General features: G+C 48.7%; 1 protein-coding gene across 2 annotated transcripts; it reads right to left on the bottom strand.

The window, feature by feature from the left end:
• Positions 1–9,238: 9,238 nt before the first annotated feature.
• On the bottom strand, positions 9,239–14,306 carry Thy1 (Thy-1 cell surface antigen). Of its 2 annotated transcripts, none has more exons than XM_021172977.3 (4): positions 14,225–14,306; positions 11,833–11,894; positions 10,896–11,234; positions 9,239–10,507 (listed from the first exon to the last, which is right to left on the bottom strand). In XM_021172977.3, the coding sequence occupies exons 2-4, from the start codon at positions 11,867–11,869 to the stop codon at positions 10,395–10,397; spliced, it is 489 nt and encodes a 162-aa protein (XP_021028636.1). In that variant the 5' UTR covers positions 11,870–11,894; positions 14,225–14,306; the 3' UTR covers positions 9,239–10,394. The 2 variants fall into 2 exon arrangements, with proteins under 2 accessions (XP_021028636.1, XP_029336939.1); XM_029481079.2 differs by lacking the exon at positions 14,225–14,306 and adding an exon at positions 13,849–14,218.
• Positions 14,307–15,306: the final 1,000 nt, after the last annotated feature.

Here is a 15,306-nt window from a genome sequence, read left to right as displayed (position 1 = left end):
ACCTTCTGCTGAATGTGATTTTATCATTTCTGTTGTTTCTTCCCATCACAGTTGTGGCAGCATTGAGCTTTAAGAGGTTAAGGTAACATGGTGAAAAAAAAAAAAAAAAGAAAGAAAGAAAAAAAGAAAGAAAAAAAGAAAAAGTTAAAGGTAGGTCTCTCTAACTACTGGGGAGGACAGCATTTAAGCTTTCCTTTCCTCCCTTTTTGAGGCAAGGATTCATGTATCCCAGGTTGACCTTGAACTCACTATGTAGCTGAGAACCACCTTGAGTTTTTTTTTTTAAGATTTATTTATTTATTTTAAGTATATGAGTACACTGTAGCTGTCTTCAGACACATCAGAAGAGAGCATCGGATCCTAGTACAGATGGTTGTGAGCCACCATGTGGTTGTTGGGGATTGAACTCAGAACCTCTGGAAATGCAGTCTCTTAACTGCTGAGCCATCTCTCCAGCCCCACCTTGAACTTCTGATCCTCTTGTCTCCAAATCACAGCTACTTGGATTATAGGTGCACACCACAATACCCAGTTCATGTGTGCCAGGACTGGACACAGGCTTTGTGCTTGTCAAGTGGGCATGTTACCAATTAAGCAGTGTCCCCAGCCCATCACGTAAGCTCTCTGTCGCACTGCTGATTTTTTTTTTCCTTTTCCAAACTTCTCCATTTCCCTTCCACCTCTCACAGCTCCTACTCCTCAGCTTGGCCATACCTTGTGTTTGAGAAGCAGAGACTCTTGCATGGAAAGCCCTGTTGTAGTCCCTTTACTGTTGCTATGACTGAATCTCAGAGACTGGGTAATTTATATGGAAAATTTACTTAGCTCAATGTTCTAAGACCTGAGTGGTCCAAGAGTATTTCTATAGAGTATATATATATATATATTTAAAGACAAGTTCTCATTGTAGCTCAGGCTGTCCTGGAACTCACTATGTAGACCAGGCTGGCTTCAAATTCATAGAAATCTGCCTGACTCTGCCTTCTGACTGCTGGGATTAAAAGCATGAGCCACCATGCTTATCTAGGACTTTCTTGTTGTACCATAATGGGGCAGGAGGTTCTAATGGAAGGACTGAGCAAATGTGCTGCCTAAGTCTCTTTCCTCTGATTTATATATATATATATATATATATATATATATATATTTATGATATTAGGGAGAGAATCCAGGGCTGTTGCTGTACCACTGATCCACACCCAGGCTTCTTATATAAAGGCATTAATACCATCATGGGAACCCCATCCTCACAGCCTTCTTAATTAACTCAAAGAGGTCCTGCCTTATTGGTTTATAGTTGTAGCAACAAAATACCTTGACAAAAGCAGCTGAGGGGAAGAAAAGCTTTCTCTGAGCCCACAATGCCAGATTATAGCCCATCACTCGGGGAAGTCAAGGCAGCAAAAACTTGAAGAAGCTGACCACATCCACAGTCATCAGCAAAGGAAGAGTGAATGTACGCATGCTTAGTGGTCAGAACCCTAAGCCTAGGGAATGGTGTCGCCCATAGTGGGCACGTCTTTCCATCTCAATTAATGTAATCAAGATAATCCTGCATGAACATGCTTACAGGCCAACCTAGTTTAGACAGTCGTTCACTGAGACTTCCTTTCTAGGTGATTCTAGATTATATCAAGCTGATAATTAAAACTAATTATCACCGGCCTGACCTCCAAATACCATTATTTTATGAATTTGGAGATTACATTTCTGATATGTGAACTTTTAGAGGACACATTCAAATCATTATCTTATGGCAGGTGCCTTGAACCTTCAAATTCACAAACCTATTGCTTATGCACCATCTTTTTTTTTGTGGGTGTGGCTGGGTCTCATGTAGCCCAGGCTGCCACTAAGCTAGCTATGTTTACATGAGATTCTTGAACTCTTGGTCTTCCTGACTACACATACCAAGTGTTGGGATTGTATGTAGATCACACCTAGTCCCCACCTATCTTCCTTGTCTTTATTTGTAGCTCTAGGTCTCTCCCCTGTTGCTTTTCCAAAGGCTCCATTTTCTTCACTTTCTTCTCTTTAGTCTTCCCTGTCTTTAGGATCTTCAGTAACCAAAACATCAACAGACAACCATGATGTAGTATTTATTACCCTTATTGTAATTATTTTTTATTTTTACTTTTTTTTTTTTTCAAGATAGAGTTTCTCTGTGTAGCCCTGGCTGTCCTGGAGCTCACTCTGTAGAACAGACTGGCCTTGAACTCAGAAATCCGCCTGCCTCTGCTTCCCAAGTGCTGGCACTAAAGGCATGTACCTCCACCACTTGGCAGTACTGACTATTTTTTAAAGGTTTGCATGTGTAGCAATGTGTGTACTTGGTTTCAGAACCCTGGAGCTGGAACAGATAATGAGCTACCATGTGGGGTCCTCTGCAATAGCAACAAGTGCCCCTGATCATTTAGTCATCTCTCCAGCCCCATAATTGCCTGTCTTTAAAACACACCAAACCTCCAGACTCTATCTCTGACTCCAGTCACAGCAACACGCCCTGAAAAACAAGTGAACAATCTCCAATTCACTTTTGCTCACCCACTTCAGCCTGGCTGCTGCTACTACATCTCCCAAGATGGCTCTTGCCAAATCATAAGGTTGTTGGAAGCTGGGCCCTTGGGCATCTCGTGGCTCATGGAATGGCTGGCAAGTGATGGTGGCTGCTGGCTGGAGCTTAAGTTAGCTGGTCCTGATGAATGGATGCCTACACATCTGCGTGACTGGGCTTCTCCATATGGAAGCTGGGTTCCAAGAGGGAGTGTCCCTGGAGTCAGCATTCCAGGAGAAGCAGTCGCAGGCATCTCATGATCCAACTTCAGAAGGCACAGCGCATGACCCTAGAGACTGCAGGTGAGACACCAGGCCATGCTACGTGCGACTGAAGCTTGCACACAGGCCGAGGTGATTTAGCAGCTGTCTTTGGAGAATTGCTACTCCAGCCACAAACAGCCTGGTCATCAGCCATCATATTGCTTCATTATTGTTATTAGTGTTGTTTTGAGTCAATGTCTCACTATGTAGTCCAGGCTGGCCGGAAGCAGAGATCCACCTGCCTCTGCTTCCTTAGGATTAAAGTAAAGGGGTGCACACCAGTATGCTTGCCTCTCCTTCCTTCCTTTCTTTGTCCTTCCTTCCTTCCTTTCTTTGTCCTTCCTTCCTTCCTTCCTTAGTTCTTCCTTCCCTCCTTCCTTCCTTCCTTCCTTCCTACCTTCCTTCCTTCCTCCCTCTCTTTGTCCTTCTTTCCTTCCTCTTTGTCTTTCTTTCCTTCCTTCCTTCCTTTTTTGTCCTTCCTTCCTCCCTCCTTTCTCCCTCCTTCCTTTCTTTGACCTTCCTTCCTTCCTTTTTTGTCCTTCCTCTTTTGTCCTTCCTTCCTTCCTTCCTTCCTTCCTTCCTTCCTTCCTTCTTTTCTTCCTTCCTTTTTGTCCTTTCTTTGTCTTTCCTTCCTTCTCTTTGTCTTTCCTTCCTTCCTCCTTTCTGCCTTTCTTTGTCCTTTCTTTATCCTTCCTTCCTTCCTTCCTTCCTTCCTTCCTTCCTTCCTTCCTTCCTTCCTTCCTTCCATGACAAGATCTTACTATGTAGCCCAGGCTTTCCTTGAACTTGGAATCCTGCTTTGGCCTCCCAAATGTGCCACCAAGCCCGGCTACAAGTCATATTTATAGACTCTGTCTTTGTCTTTGTCCTCTCTCTTTTCTTCTCTCCGATTTACTCAGCTCAGGCTGACCTTGATCTCACAGCAGTCTTCCTGTCCTAGCCTGAAGTGCTGGGTTACAGGCATGAGCCGACACTCTTGACCCTTACTTTAATCTTATTAGCAGTTAACCTAGTTGATCCTTTTTTAAAAGGTGGAGTTTCATGTATCCCAAATAGGCCTCCTACTTGCTGTGTAGTTGATGACTTTAAACTGATTCATCTGCCTCCATCTCCCTAGCGCTGGGATTATAGGCATGTGTCACCATGCCTGATCAATGTATATAATGCTGGGGATGAAACCCAGGGCTTTATGCATGCTAGGCAAGCACTCTTGTCTGTGGAGCCACACCCACATCCAGCTCTCCTCTCCACACTTGCACGTGACCGTCCAATGACATAACAAACAGCTCATATCTGGCCCTCAACCTCAACACTTCCTTGGCTTTTTCTATCTTAACAAATATGATGTTATTGTTGAAGATTGAGATTCCTTCTCACTTCCTCTCAACCCCTCCCTAAGATAAAAATGGCCATTAGTAGGCAAATCCTCAAATAGAACTGGCAGGGCATTAATAGAATTCTTTAAGCATATTGTTTTTTATAGAGACAAAAATTATTATTAGGTTTAAAGCAGTCCATTTCTCCATCCTAGGGTCTTATTTCCCTAAGTAGCCAATCTTAATTACTCAGTTCTTTTATTTGCTTGTTTTATGTATAATCTTTATATCAGAATTTAGTAAGTCAGCTTTTGGATAACAGTGGGGGCACACCTGAGAGCTGAATACCTGGTAGTTACTTGATCCTTAAGGCTGGAGCCTTGATAGCCAGAGTAGTGCTAGAATAACTGTTTCTCCCTACAGGAGAGTGACAATTGGTAGTTACTCAGTCTGCAAGGCAGGGTGCCTCATTGGTCCAGGTTTGATATCAGACATGGAAGTTTCCTGGAAACAGATATTGCTCAATAAAAGTTTGGGAGTGCTGGACATCACCATCATCATCATTATCTTCTTCCTCTTCCTCTTCCTCTTCCTCTTCCTCTTCTCCTTCTCCTTCCCCTTCCCCTTCCCCTTCCCCTTCCCCTCCTCCTCCTTCTTCCTCCTCCTCCTCCTCCTCCTTCTTCTTCCTTTTCCTCCTCCTTACCACCACCACCACCATCATCACCACCACCACCATCATCACCACCACCACCACCACCACCACCATTACCATCATCATCATCACAACAGCTTCAGGGCAAGTCAACTTAGCAGAAGGAGGGAGGCTTCCTTCTGCAATCTCCCTTTTATCTCTGCTGCTACCAGAAGGTGTTGCCCACAATCCCAGTGGCTCCCCCCATATCAATTAAGGGGATCAGGACAGTCCTTCAGGTGAGGCTCCCCACTAAGGTGACTAATTTGTGGCAAACTGACATTAAAACCAACCAGGATGCTTGTATATTTAAAATTTTCTAGTATGTACAAACACTTTAAAAATTGATGTTGTGTTCCCTATTGCTTTAAGCTTGTTTACTTGTTTGTTATATGTATGTGAGTGTGCCTCTGGAGATGGGACTCAGGTTGGCATGCAGTGTGACAGGCACCTTTTCCTACTGAGTTATCTTTTGGTCTCAGCTTTAAGCTCTTTTGTAGACTCAATTCCTGCCTAACCAAATACAATTCCTTATTTATTTATTTATTTATTTGATTCAGAGTCTCACATAGCCCAGTCAGGCCTTGAACTCACTACATAGCTAAGGATGACATTGAACTCCTGATTTCATCACCAAGATTACATTTAACTCATTTATTTATTCCCTAAAATATTCCTAAAAATATTTATTATCTGTCTATCTATCTATCTATCTATCTATCTATCTATCTACACACACACACGCACACGCACACGCACACGCACACGCACACGCACACGCACACACACACACACACATACATGGAAGCCAGAGGAGGATGTTCAGTGTCTTTCTCTATTGCTCTCCATTTTTATTATTTTTTTAGACAAGTTTTTTTTTTTGTGTGTGTTTTCTGTTTGTTTGTTTTTTAATCAAACTTGGTTGGTCAAGCTAGCCATTTCAGCTAGGCTGGCTAGATACAGGTACTGGAATTTGCCTGTCTCTGCTCCCCAATGCTGGGGTCATAGGCATGGGAGCTACACTTGGCTTTTGCATGAGTGCTGAGAATTTGAACTCAAGACCTTCACAGCAAGCACTCTAACTTACTGAGATACCTCTCCTCCTCCTCCTCTTCCTCCTTCTTCTCCCCCTTCATCCTTCCTCCCCTTTCTCCTTCATCCTATCTCTTATTCCTTATTATTTTTCTTGAGACAGGGTCTTACTCTATAGTCCTTGCTACCCTAGAATTCCCAATGTAGACTAAGGTGGCCTCAAACTCCCAGAGATCTGCTTGCCTCTGTCTCCTGAGTGCTGGGGTTAAAGCTGTGCCCCTTGTACCTGCTGCTAATTCACGTTCCCCTCTTCCCCATACAGCTTTGCTGTGACTTTTGGTTAAGACAATATTTAATGTTATCTTAGTCCATTCTATCTGCTATAACAGATACCATAGACAGGATGGCTTACAAACAAGTGACAGAAATTCACTTCTCACATACTCCAGCCACTATGCTAGGGCGTGTGTGTGTGTGTCTTTTCATTAAATCTTTGTAGCAATTTAAAGGATGAATATAATGGAGAAGAAAAGATTACTCCGACCCTGAGAGGGTGAAATGATAAAGATAGCACAAGGGAGGCTGGAGAGATGGCTCAGGGCTTAAGAGTACCTGCTGTTCTTCCCGAGGACATGGGTTCAATTCCTAGCACCAGATGGCAGCTCACAAACATCTGTAACTTCAGGTCCAGAGGATCCGGTGGCCATTGTACCCTTGAGATAGGAGGTTAGAGGTCTTATATACCCTTGACTTGGTTTCCCCCAGTGGTAGCAGCTTGTATAACCAGTTCAGTAGCAAAGTGGGGACAGATTCGTTCCAGTTTCACCAGCCCTCTGTTATAACTCTAAGCAGCTCTCCAAGAAGTCCCCACTTTCCTTTATTTTCTCTCTGCAGCTTCTGTCCGAGGCACCATCCTCACTTTGGACTACTGCAATATCTAACTCTCCTCTTCCCAAGACAGCAGCCCACTCCTCTGTCCAGGCTAGCCTCACTGTATCACCCATTCTGGCCCCCAAACCATGGCACTTCTCTTGCTTTAGCTGCCAGTTACTGGGCTTGCAGGGGTAAGTTTCTACCCCTTGGTTTCCCATTGGCCCTGGATCTTCCATCTGCCAGGCAAGAGGTACTTTCTGTCCAAGGATGAGGTAAGATTTGGGGCTACAGAGTCTCTGGAGACCAAGAACAGTGGACCTTGGTGAGGACAGCTGTACCATTGTTACCCTGAGTACCTTGGGTACTGAGCAGGAGAGGGCCAGAGATGTCCATGCTAGTACTCAGAAGGAACTCAGCCTCGTGTTCTATCAGGGGTGTTTATGGGAAGATGTATATGCCCCACAGCACAAAAGCTATATGCTCAGGCAGGAGTTTGTATTTTGTGCCAAGGAGGCAGGAAGATGCATGTCACATCTGTGACATGTATTCCCTGTTGGCCAGTGAACCACCCTCCTCTCCCCCCATTTCATGGAAATCCCCTTGGCCTTCCCAAGAGAGCTCCGGATGTCAGGGGGACAGCTACAGTGATGGCCTGTGTACTCTGTCTCAGTGGGTAACACCATTTGGATGCAGGGTACACAGAGGGGTAGTAAAATACATTTTAAGTAAACTTTCTGAAGAACAGTTGTGTGTGAGTGTGCATGCGTTCACAGGCAAGTGAATCACTCAGGATAGCTTTTAGTGTTTGGTTCTCTCTTTCCACCAATGTGCATGCCAGGGATTGAACTCGGGCCATCAGACTTGGTGGCAAGTGATTTACCCACTGAGCCATCCCACCTGCTCCAAGGCAGGGGCATTTGATGCTCTTGAGCAAGAATTCTAGGACTTAAGGTAGGGAACTAAGTGGCGGAAGGTAGAGAGAGGATAAGGACAGTGAACGAGTGGGTGGGTGGGTGGGGGCGGGCCTAGGACATATGAGCAGGAGTCCCAGGTCTTCCAGGCTTGCTGACTTGGCCAGAGGGACAGATGGGTGTCATGGCCAGCTGCTGAAAGCCTTTAACATTCCTGCCTGCATTATGATTGTCTTTGGTTGGTTTCATCACAAGGCCTATCTGATGGTTTTTCCTCCCTTCTCCTCTTCTGCCCTCCTGGTCCATGGTCCTCTGTGGCTTCCTAGGCTGACTGTATTCACTCTAGGCCTCAGAATCTGCAACTTTGAGATAGCCTCAGAGAGCAACCGCAGCTCCCTAACAACTGAGAGTGTGGCCACGGAGATGTCCAGGGAAGAGCACCCAGTGTGACAGAGACCACATGAGGAATGTTACCTGGGTGCCAGTGTCTCACACTGATCTCTCTTCTGAGGCTTCCTATCTGCTCTCCCATCACTCGAAGGGTGGGGCTTCCTAAACTTGCCCGGTGTTGAGTCACCCCCCTTTTCCCTGAAAAGGTTTTCTTAGAGACTTTTCTGGCATGACACTTGTAGCTCCAAATCAGTGCTGATCAGGGGGCCTGGGTCTTGAGAGTGTCCCTTTCTGGAACAGCTCAGGCTTGGCTGCCCCTGCCAAGTGGCTGGCAGTGTCGTGGCCTGAGGTGGGTGGCTTCTCCAGCCTTCTTCAGGCATGGCCAGGCAGGAGGCCGGCGCAAAGGCAGGAAGACTGGGAGCGAGTGGTGGTAATTTAGATATGGATGTTTAAGAAAAATGTTCAGGGAATTATTCTATTCATGCTAAATACCAAGTGATTCAACCTCCTCCCCTGCATTGCCTGTCACAGTATGGCTGGGCTGTCTCAATAGTTCTCTGCAAATGGATCCCATTACAACCCAAACCCAGAATGGCCTGGGGTACCTGTTCATATTTTACTCATTACTCTTTGAGGAGGGATCCAGGGATGGGACCCCATGTTTTGTACTCCAGCCCATTCTCAGGTGGTTGCTTTTGGACTGAGGGCCTGATGCCTGCCATCCTCCGTTCCTCCTCCCACTGTGCCTGCTTCAGGGCTCCAAGGCGTGTCCTCTCAGCAGACAGGCCTTCAGGCTGCATTTCTGCAGAGCTAGGACTGTGAAGAAAAGGCAAGGTACATACTTCTGCACAAAGCCCCTGACACTTCCAGAACCAGGGTTTGGCTACATGGCTGGGCCCATGTGTTGGCGGGCGAACTCAACTGCTGTTGCCAGATGACTCAGCAGAGAGAATGCACATTGATTTGGGCAAAGATTTCACATCAGAGTCACTCTCCAGAGAAGCCCAGCATAGGGAGCTATAAAAAGCGGGAGACAGGAGGCAAGGGAGTAGGGAGGGCCGGGGTACCCCAGAGTCTGGTTGGACCTTCTGCACACAGAAGTGCTCAGCCAAGCTATCCAGGTTGAAGCGTGTGGTTTTTGTTTCTGACCTTGGAAGAGCACAGAAGAGACAGACACCAGGACACAGAAGAGACAGACACCAGGACACACTCCAGAGGCTTGGTTTTATTGTGCAGTTTTCTTTCCTCGGTGAGATGCCGTAAGCAGCGGTGGTATTATACATGGTGATGGGACAGGCAGAGCTGCCAGCGGGGAAGAGGATACTTGGAAAAGCTATCTTCCAAAAAGTGTGCACACCGGATCTCACTCCACCACCTGCCCCTGAGATTAGGAGGTCTTGGAAGAGGCAGGTTGCAAGACTCTCGCTGTCTGGGGGATCAGGGACAGCAAGAGGGGCTGGCACAGAGGGGCAAGGGAAAGAAGAATAAAGGCTCTCCCTTGGTAAGCTGGGTCCAACCGGATGGCTCTAGGATCCCCTTCCTGCACGGACTTAGATCCTGGAGTCAGAGTTCTGGCTCCTTGGGAGGGGACTTGTCTTCTTCTGCCACCTTCACTACAGGCAGTGGCCTTTGGAGACAGCAGGCTCATGTTTTAGAGGAGGGGGTGATCCCTCCCCCACCTCCTACCCCTTTCCCCAACATTCCCTGACTGAACCTGCATCTTTACTGAGTGTGCCCTGGCCCAAAAGCCCTAGGGGGGCTTCTTCAGTGATGGCAGGGGGCTTGTGTGTGGTGGCTGAGAATGACCTGGTAGAATCTAAGCCCTCATTCTCATTGGACGGTCCACAAAGGCTCAGCAGAGCTCTCCTAGCTTGAGCCTCCCTCCGCCCCCACCCCACCCACTGGATGATTCTTTCAACAGAGTATGACTGTACCAGGTACAGACAACAGTCCAACTTCCCTCATCCATATCTCTTTCAGGCATCTGGCTTGGTTGGCAGGGAGGAACTTGCCCCAGGGACTGATATCCTGCCTCCCCTACCCACCATACGCCCTTATGTTCTAACAGGTCTCCAGGGAAGAACAAACTAAATAATCAGAAGCAGCCCTGGAATAAATACAGAGTACAAAATGACAGCTAATGGTATGCATGGAGGGTGAAGTGGTGGGGGTAGGGGATGGGGGCGAGGGTGGGGGGATGATGGCATGCAGCACTGGGGTTCCTTAGGAGGGGCAAGGTCTCCGTTTCTCCCCATGTTCTGAGATATTTGAAGGACTTGGGGAGGGAATCAGCTGACCGGGAGAAGCAAGACCTCTGCAGCGGAAGGACCTCGAGGGCTCCTGTTTCTCCTTGGGCCCAACCAGTCACAGAGAAATGAAGTCCAGGGCTTGAAGGAGGGAGAGGGAAAGCAGCAGCATCAGCATCCAGGAAGTGTTCTGAACCAGCAGGCTTATGCCGCCACACTTGACCAGCTTGTCTGTGGATAGAGAAGGGGTGCGGGGAGGAGGGGAGATCAGGACTCAGGTGGGCAAAGGCAGGTGTCAGCTGTTCAAGGCAGCTAGCTGGTGCTTTCTCATCTTAGCGGCTCCACCGGATGCTGTAACAGAACCTCCACACCACAAGAATCACCACTGTTCTGCCTTTCCCATTTAGTTTCCTCAACTGTGCTTTTACTACAAGCTCCCCCCTTTCTGGCCCCTAATCTTGCCCCACTCACATAGACAGCAGCGGTTTCCCAGGAGACCAGCTGTTAGGGGAAGGGTAATGGAGGTGCCCTTTTTGTAGGTTTGGTTTTTTTTGTAGGCTCATTGGCTACCCCAGCCTGGCTAACCTGGACATTTTATCTTTCTGGGAACCAGTCTCACCTCTATACACACTGATACTTTTATTGGAGCTTATGGGATTCGCGCCCGAGACTCGAAGCTCACAAAAGTAGTCGCCCTCATCCTTGGTGGTGAAGTTGGCTAGGGTAAGGACCTTGATATAGGGCTGGTTGGAGAGGGTGACGCGGGAGCGGTACGTGTGCTCGGGTATCCCGAGGGTGCCTGAGAGCACGTGCTTCCTCTTCTCTCGGGTCAGGCTGAACTCATGCTGGATGGAGTTATCCTTGGTGTTATTTTCATGACGGCAGTCCAGGCGAAGGTTCTGGTTCACCAGGCAGGCTGTCAGGCTGGTCACCTTCTGCCCTCGGGACACCTGCAAGACTGGCACAGCAGTGCCTTCTCTGAATTTGGGGAGACACAGACCCGGGGCCTCCCACCTGCAGGAAAAGTACACTTGAGCTGGGAGGATGTGGGGTTTGCACTCGCCCCTGAGGTATTGGTGGGATGTTCCACCACCTGCAGACTCCAACTTCCATCAATCTACTGAAGTTCTGGGTCCCAACAATGTGTTTCAAGAAGGAGACCAAGAGGAGTATGTTGCTTTTTTTTTTTTTTTTTTTTTTAATGGTTTTTTCAAGAAAGGGATTCTCTATCTTGAGAATAGCTCTGGCTGTCCTGGAATTTGCTCTGTAGACCAGGCTGGCCTCAGACTAACAGATCTACCTGGCTCTGCCTCCTGAGTGCTGGGATTAAAGGAGTGAACCACAACCACCACCACCCAGCAAGAGGAGTTCCTAGATCCACTATGGAGTTTCCAATATGTCAAAGACCACCACTGGTGAGGTAGAGGCTCCTCCCCACCCCCCATCCCCATATCCCCCAACCACCTGTGCCTCTGAGACTATGTCAAAGAGGCTACTTCCTGGAATGGGAGGAAGCCAGATGCCTTAGAATGCCAGCCCTGACCCTTGCCCAGTACCTGAGAGCAGGAGAGCGATGCTGATGGCTGGGTTCATGGTGCCAAGAGTTCCGACTTGGATTCTGTGGTGGGGAAAGCTATGGGTCAGCCAGCTGGTAGGACAGGTGGGTCCCCATTTACCTTGAGGGCTTGAGATCCACAGAGCACATGACGAACACCTCAGCCCCTCTCTTTATCCCCTTCTCTTGGGGAGTGGCACTGCCTAAGGTCCTTTGCCACTCCGAGAAAGCCAAGGAAGTGGGAGCCCATGTCCTGGGTGTGTGTGTGTGCTGTCCCTGAGCACCTCCCTGCTGGGTGACTTCATTACTTTCTTCTGGAACTTAAGACCTACAGAGCTCACATCTTTGATCCCAGTACTCAAGAGGCCAAGGCAGAGGTAGATGGATTTCCAGGCCAACCTGGTCTACAGAGTGAGTTCAAGAACAGCCAGGGCTACACAGACAGACACTCTCTTGAAAATACAAATTTTTAATTTGGTAAGCTATACATACCTTTTATTGTCTAATTGGTCTGACTGTATGCTTTAGGGGTGTTAAGCTCAGTCATAGCGCTGTGTAGCCAGTCTCTAGAACTCAATCAGTCTTCCAAATGAAAACTTTCAGATCCATTAAACAAACAAAAAACCCCAAACACCTCCCTCTTGTTCAGAATATGACCCCTAATGTCCAGGTCAGCCCTAGCATATAGTAGATACTCAAATACTTGCTTACTTATTTACTGACAGACTTTCACTGTGTTTCTTGGGCTGGCCTCAAACTCACTAAGCTGCCACCATTTCCTGAGTGGTGGCGTTATAGACATGTACCTCCACCTGACCTATTCTTTTATCGAAACTGTATCTCCTCTCCCAGTGTATCTCAGGATGTCCTGCCTCAGCTCCCTGAGAGCAGAGTAAAAGGCATTTACTGGATAAATGAGGTTCTCCGACCCTTATACTCAAATAGGATTGTGATAGGGTCTAAGAAAATGGTAGGTATCCAGCATTATGCCCCCAGTGATAAGTGATACAGAAAGCTTACCGGCTAGGGATGAGATCAGGCAAGTGAGGTGCCACAGAGGCCTGTATAGGACATGGGACATGAGTGAGAAGCATGGAGGCCAGAAATGCTTGCAAATGGCCAGCTTTTGAGCGTTCCTAGGGTTGCAATTTTCTGGTCCTGTGTTCATAGCTGCCCTGCACAGGTTCTCTGCCTTCCCCGCAGTGCCACAGCTCAACACACTGGCAGGCTGTCTAGCCTGTCCTTGCCCAAGAGAGGCACAGTCTGCGAGTTCTCGAGCTCCACCTAGGCTAGGAACATCCTTTGCACAGGGTGGGCCACTCTGCCATTCTCTCTGCAGTTCAAGATCCATGGGGAAATAGACTAGGGCTCCCGGATGGGCTATGGCGGTGAATGTCAGCCTGGGGTGGAGGGAGCTGCGGCCAGGAGCCAGATCCCAAGGTTCTGTGGCAGAGAATTAATTAATTAATTAACTAATTAATCAATTAATTTTAGAGACAAGGTCTCCTTAAGAAGCCTCGGTGAGCTTGGAACTCGTGATGTAGCCCAAGTTGATCTCAACTCCACCGGTCTGCTTCCGCCTCCTGAGGGTTGTTGGGTGGCAAAGGACTTGGATTTGATAACAGTGGGTTAATGGAGGAGGAAGTGTGGGCTTGAGATTCAGGGGAGGGATGGGGGAACACTAGAGAAAAGAATTGGGGCTGGGGCTGGAGAAGCCTGGCAGAACTGGATAGAGGGGTAGCGTGATCTGGCAGAGGCGCAGCAGTTTGTTTTCGGCGCCCCAATCTCATACCCAGCCCACCTAAGCCCACACCGAGACAAACTTTGCGCCCTTTCTCTGAGGCCCGGCTTGGCTAACCCCACCCTGATGCTATTTCCTCATTTTAATCTTCCTCTACCAGTTGAGATTCTCCGCTCCCCTCCCCGCTCCCCCCTCCGCTCCCTCGCATCCTTTCTAGCTTTCCCCTCCCCCGCGCCTGCCACCCAGTCCCCTCCCGCAACATTGCGGTTTTCTTACCTGCGGTGCCCCGCACCCAGCCAGCCACGAGGTCACCCGGCGGGGACTCCCTCCAGTTTGCAACCCACCTCCTCCCTCTATTCGCACCACTAAAGCGATCTGAGCTTGGGGACCAAAGGCTGTCCTTGGTGTCCTTCCTCACGGTTCTCCCCGGCACCCACTCGTCGAAAGCGTCCGTTAGCAGGGGGAAAGCCCTTGACCCCGCACTGCCTTCCTCTCCCACCTCGTCCTGGGAGCACCTTCTTTCCCCAGTTCCCGCGCCCCCATATGGGAGCGCCCTAGTATCCTTTCCCAAAGCTGTAGCTGGGGAAGGCTTGCATCCTCGCCCTGCGGCTGTCCTTGCATGTGCGGGTCCCTCCCGCCGGCCTGCTCTCACCTGGACTCCCCTAGCTGCAGCCTCCTCCTGGTGCGCCAACGCCTCCAGTTGCTGCACCCAGCGCGAAGCCCGCAGTTTTCACCAGGGGTGGGGAGAAAGGGGGGAGCAGGGAGGGACTCTAGATTCAGCCAATCGGAGGCTGAGGGAAAAGGATGGAGGGGGTGGGGTGGTCGGCGAGGGCTGACTGGAGGTGTTCCATTTGGGTGTCCGAAGTGGCTTGCTGCTACTAAAGAGGCACTCTCAGTCCTGTAATTGGGATGACTCACCCAGGGAAAAGCCGGTTAGGGACCCTGGGGGTCGGGGGTGGGGCAGCCTTCTACCCATACCCCGGGACGCTCTCCTTTTAAGGTTGTAACCCTTTCTTTGCTAGAACCTTCAGAAGCCTGGATAACCAGAGGGAGGCCCTCCAGCTTCCCCCTTTTCTTTGCCTCTTGGCTGGAGATCTGCTCTTGAGCCTCCAGTGACAGGTTTTGGCTTTGGAACCTGTTATATCAGCAAAGGGAATGGATTGGTTGTTTTCCATGTTTTCCATGCTACTGCAGCCCTTCGGAAGCAAGGCAAGGGGTGCATCTGCCTGGCTTGTCTCTGCTTCCCAGGCATCATGCCCACCTTCAGTTACTCAAAACACTTAGCCCTGTAGGGAAACAGTGCATTCTGCTTGTAACTCCGGATCTTGAAGTCGCACCTATTTTCCTTCCTTCCTTCCTTCCTTCCTTCCTTCCTTCCTTCCTTCCTTCCTTCCTTCCTTCCTTCCTTCCTTCCTTCTTTCCTCTCTTTCTTTCAGATTTTCCACCAGGATTTTTCTGTGAAACTCTGGCTGTCCCAAAACTCTCTCCATAGAGCAGGCTGGTCTTGAACTCACAGAGATCCACCTGCCCCTGCCTCCTGAGGACTGGAGTTAAAAGCATGCACCACCACCTCCAGGTGAACTTGCACGTTTTTGGCCCAACCAGCTAGAATGTTCTCCCTTCTGTGAGTACAAGATGATCCTGTTTGGTCTCCAGACAAGGAAAGGAGGCATGCCTTCTAGCCAGCATTGCTGGGGACATTATATCCATGGTCACTTACTAACACCACTCCCA

The sequence above is a fragment of the Mus caroli genome, unplaced genomic scaffold (genome assembly GCF_978045245.1).
Source record: "Mus caroli unplaced genomic scaffold, Mus_caroli_1 scaffold_11, whole genome shotgun sequence".
Classification (NCBI taxonomy): Eukaryota; Metazoa; Chordata; class Mammalia; order Rodentia; family Muridae; genus Mus; species Mus caroli.
This window is presented reverse-complemented; position numbering and strand designations above follow the sequence as displayed.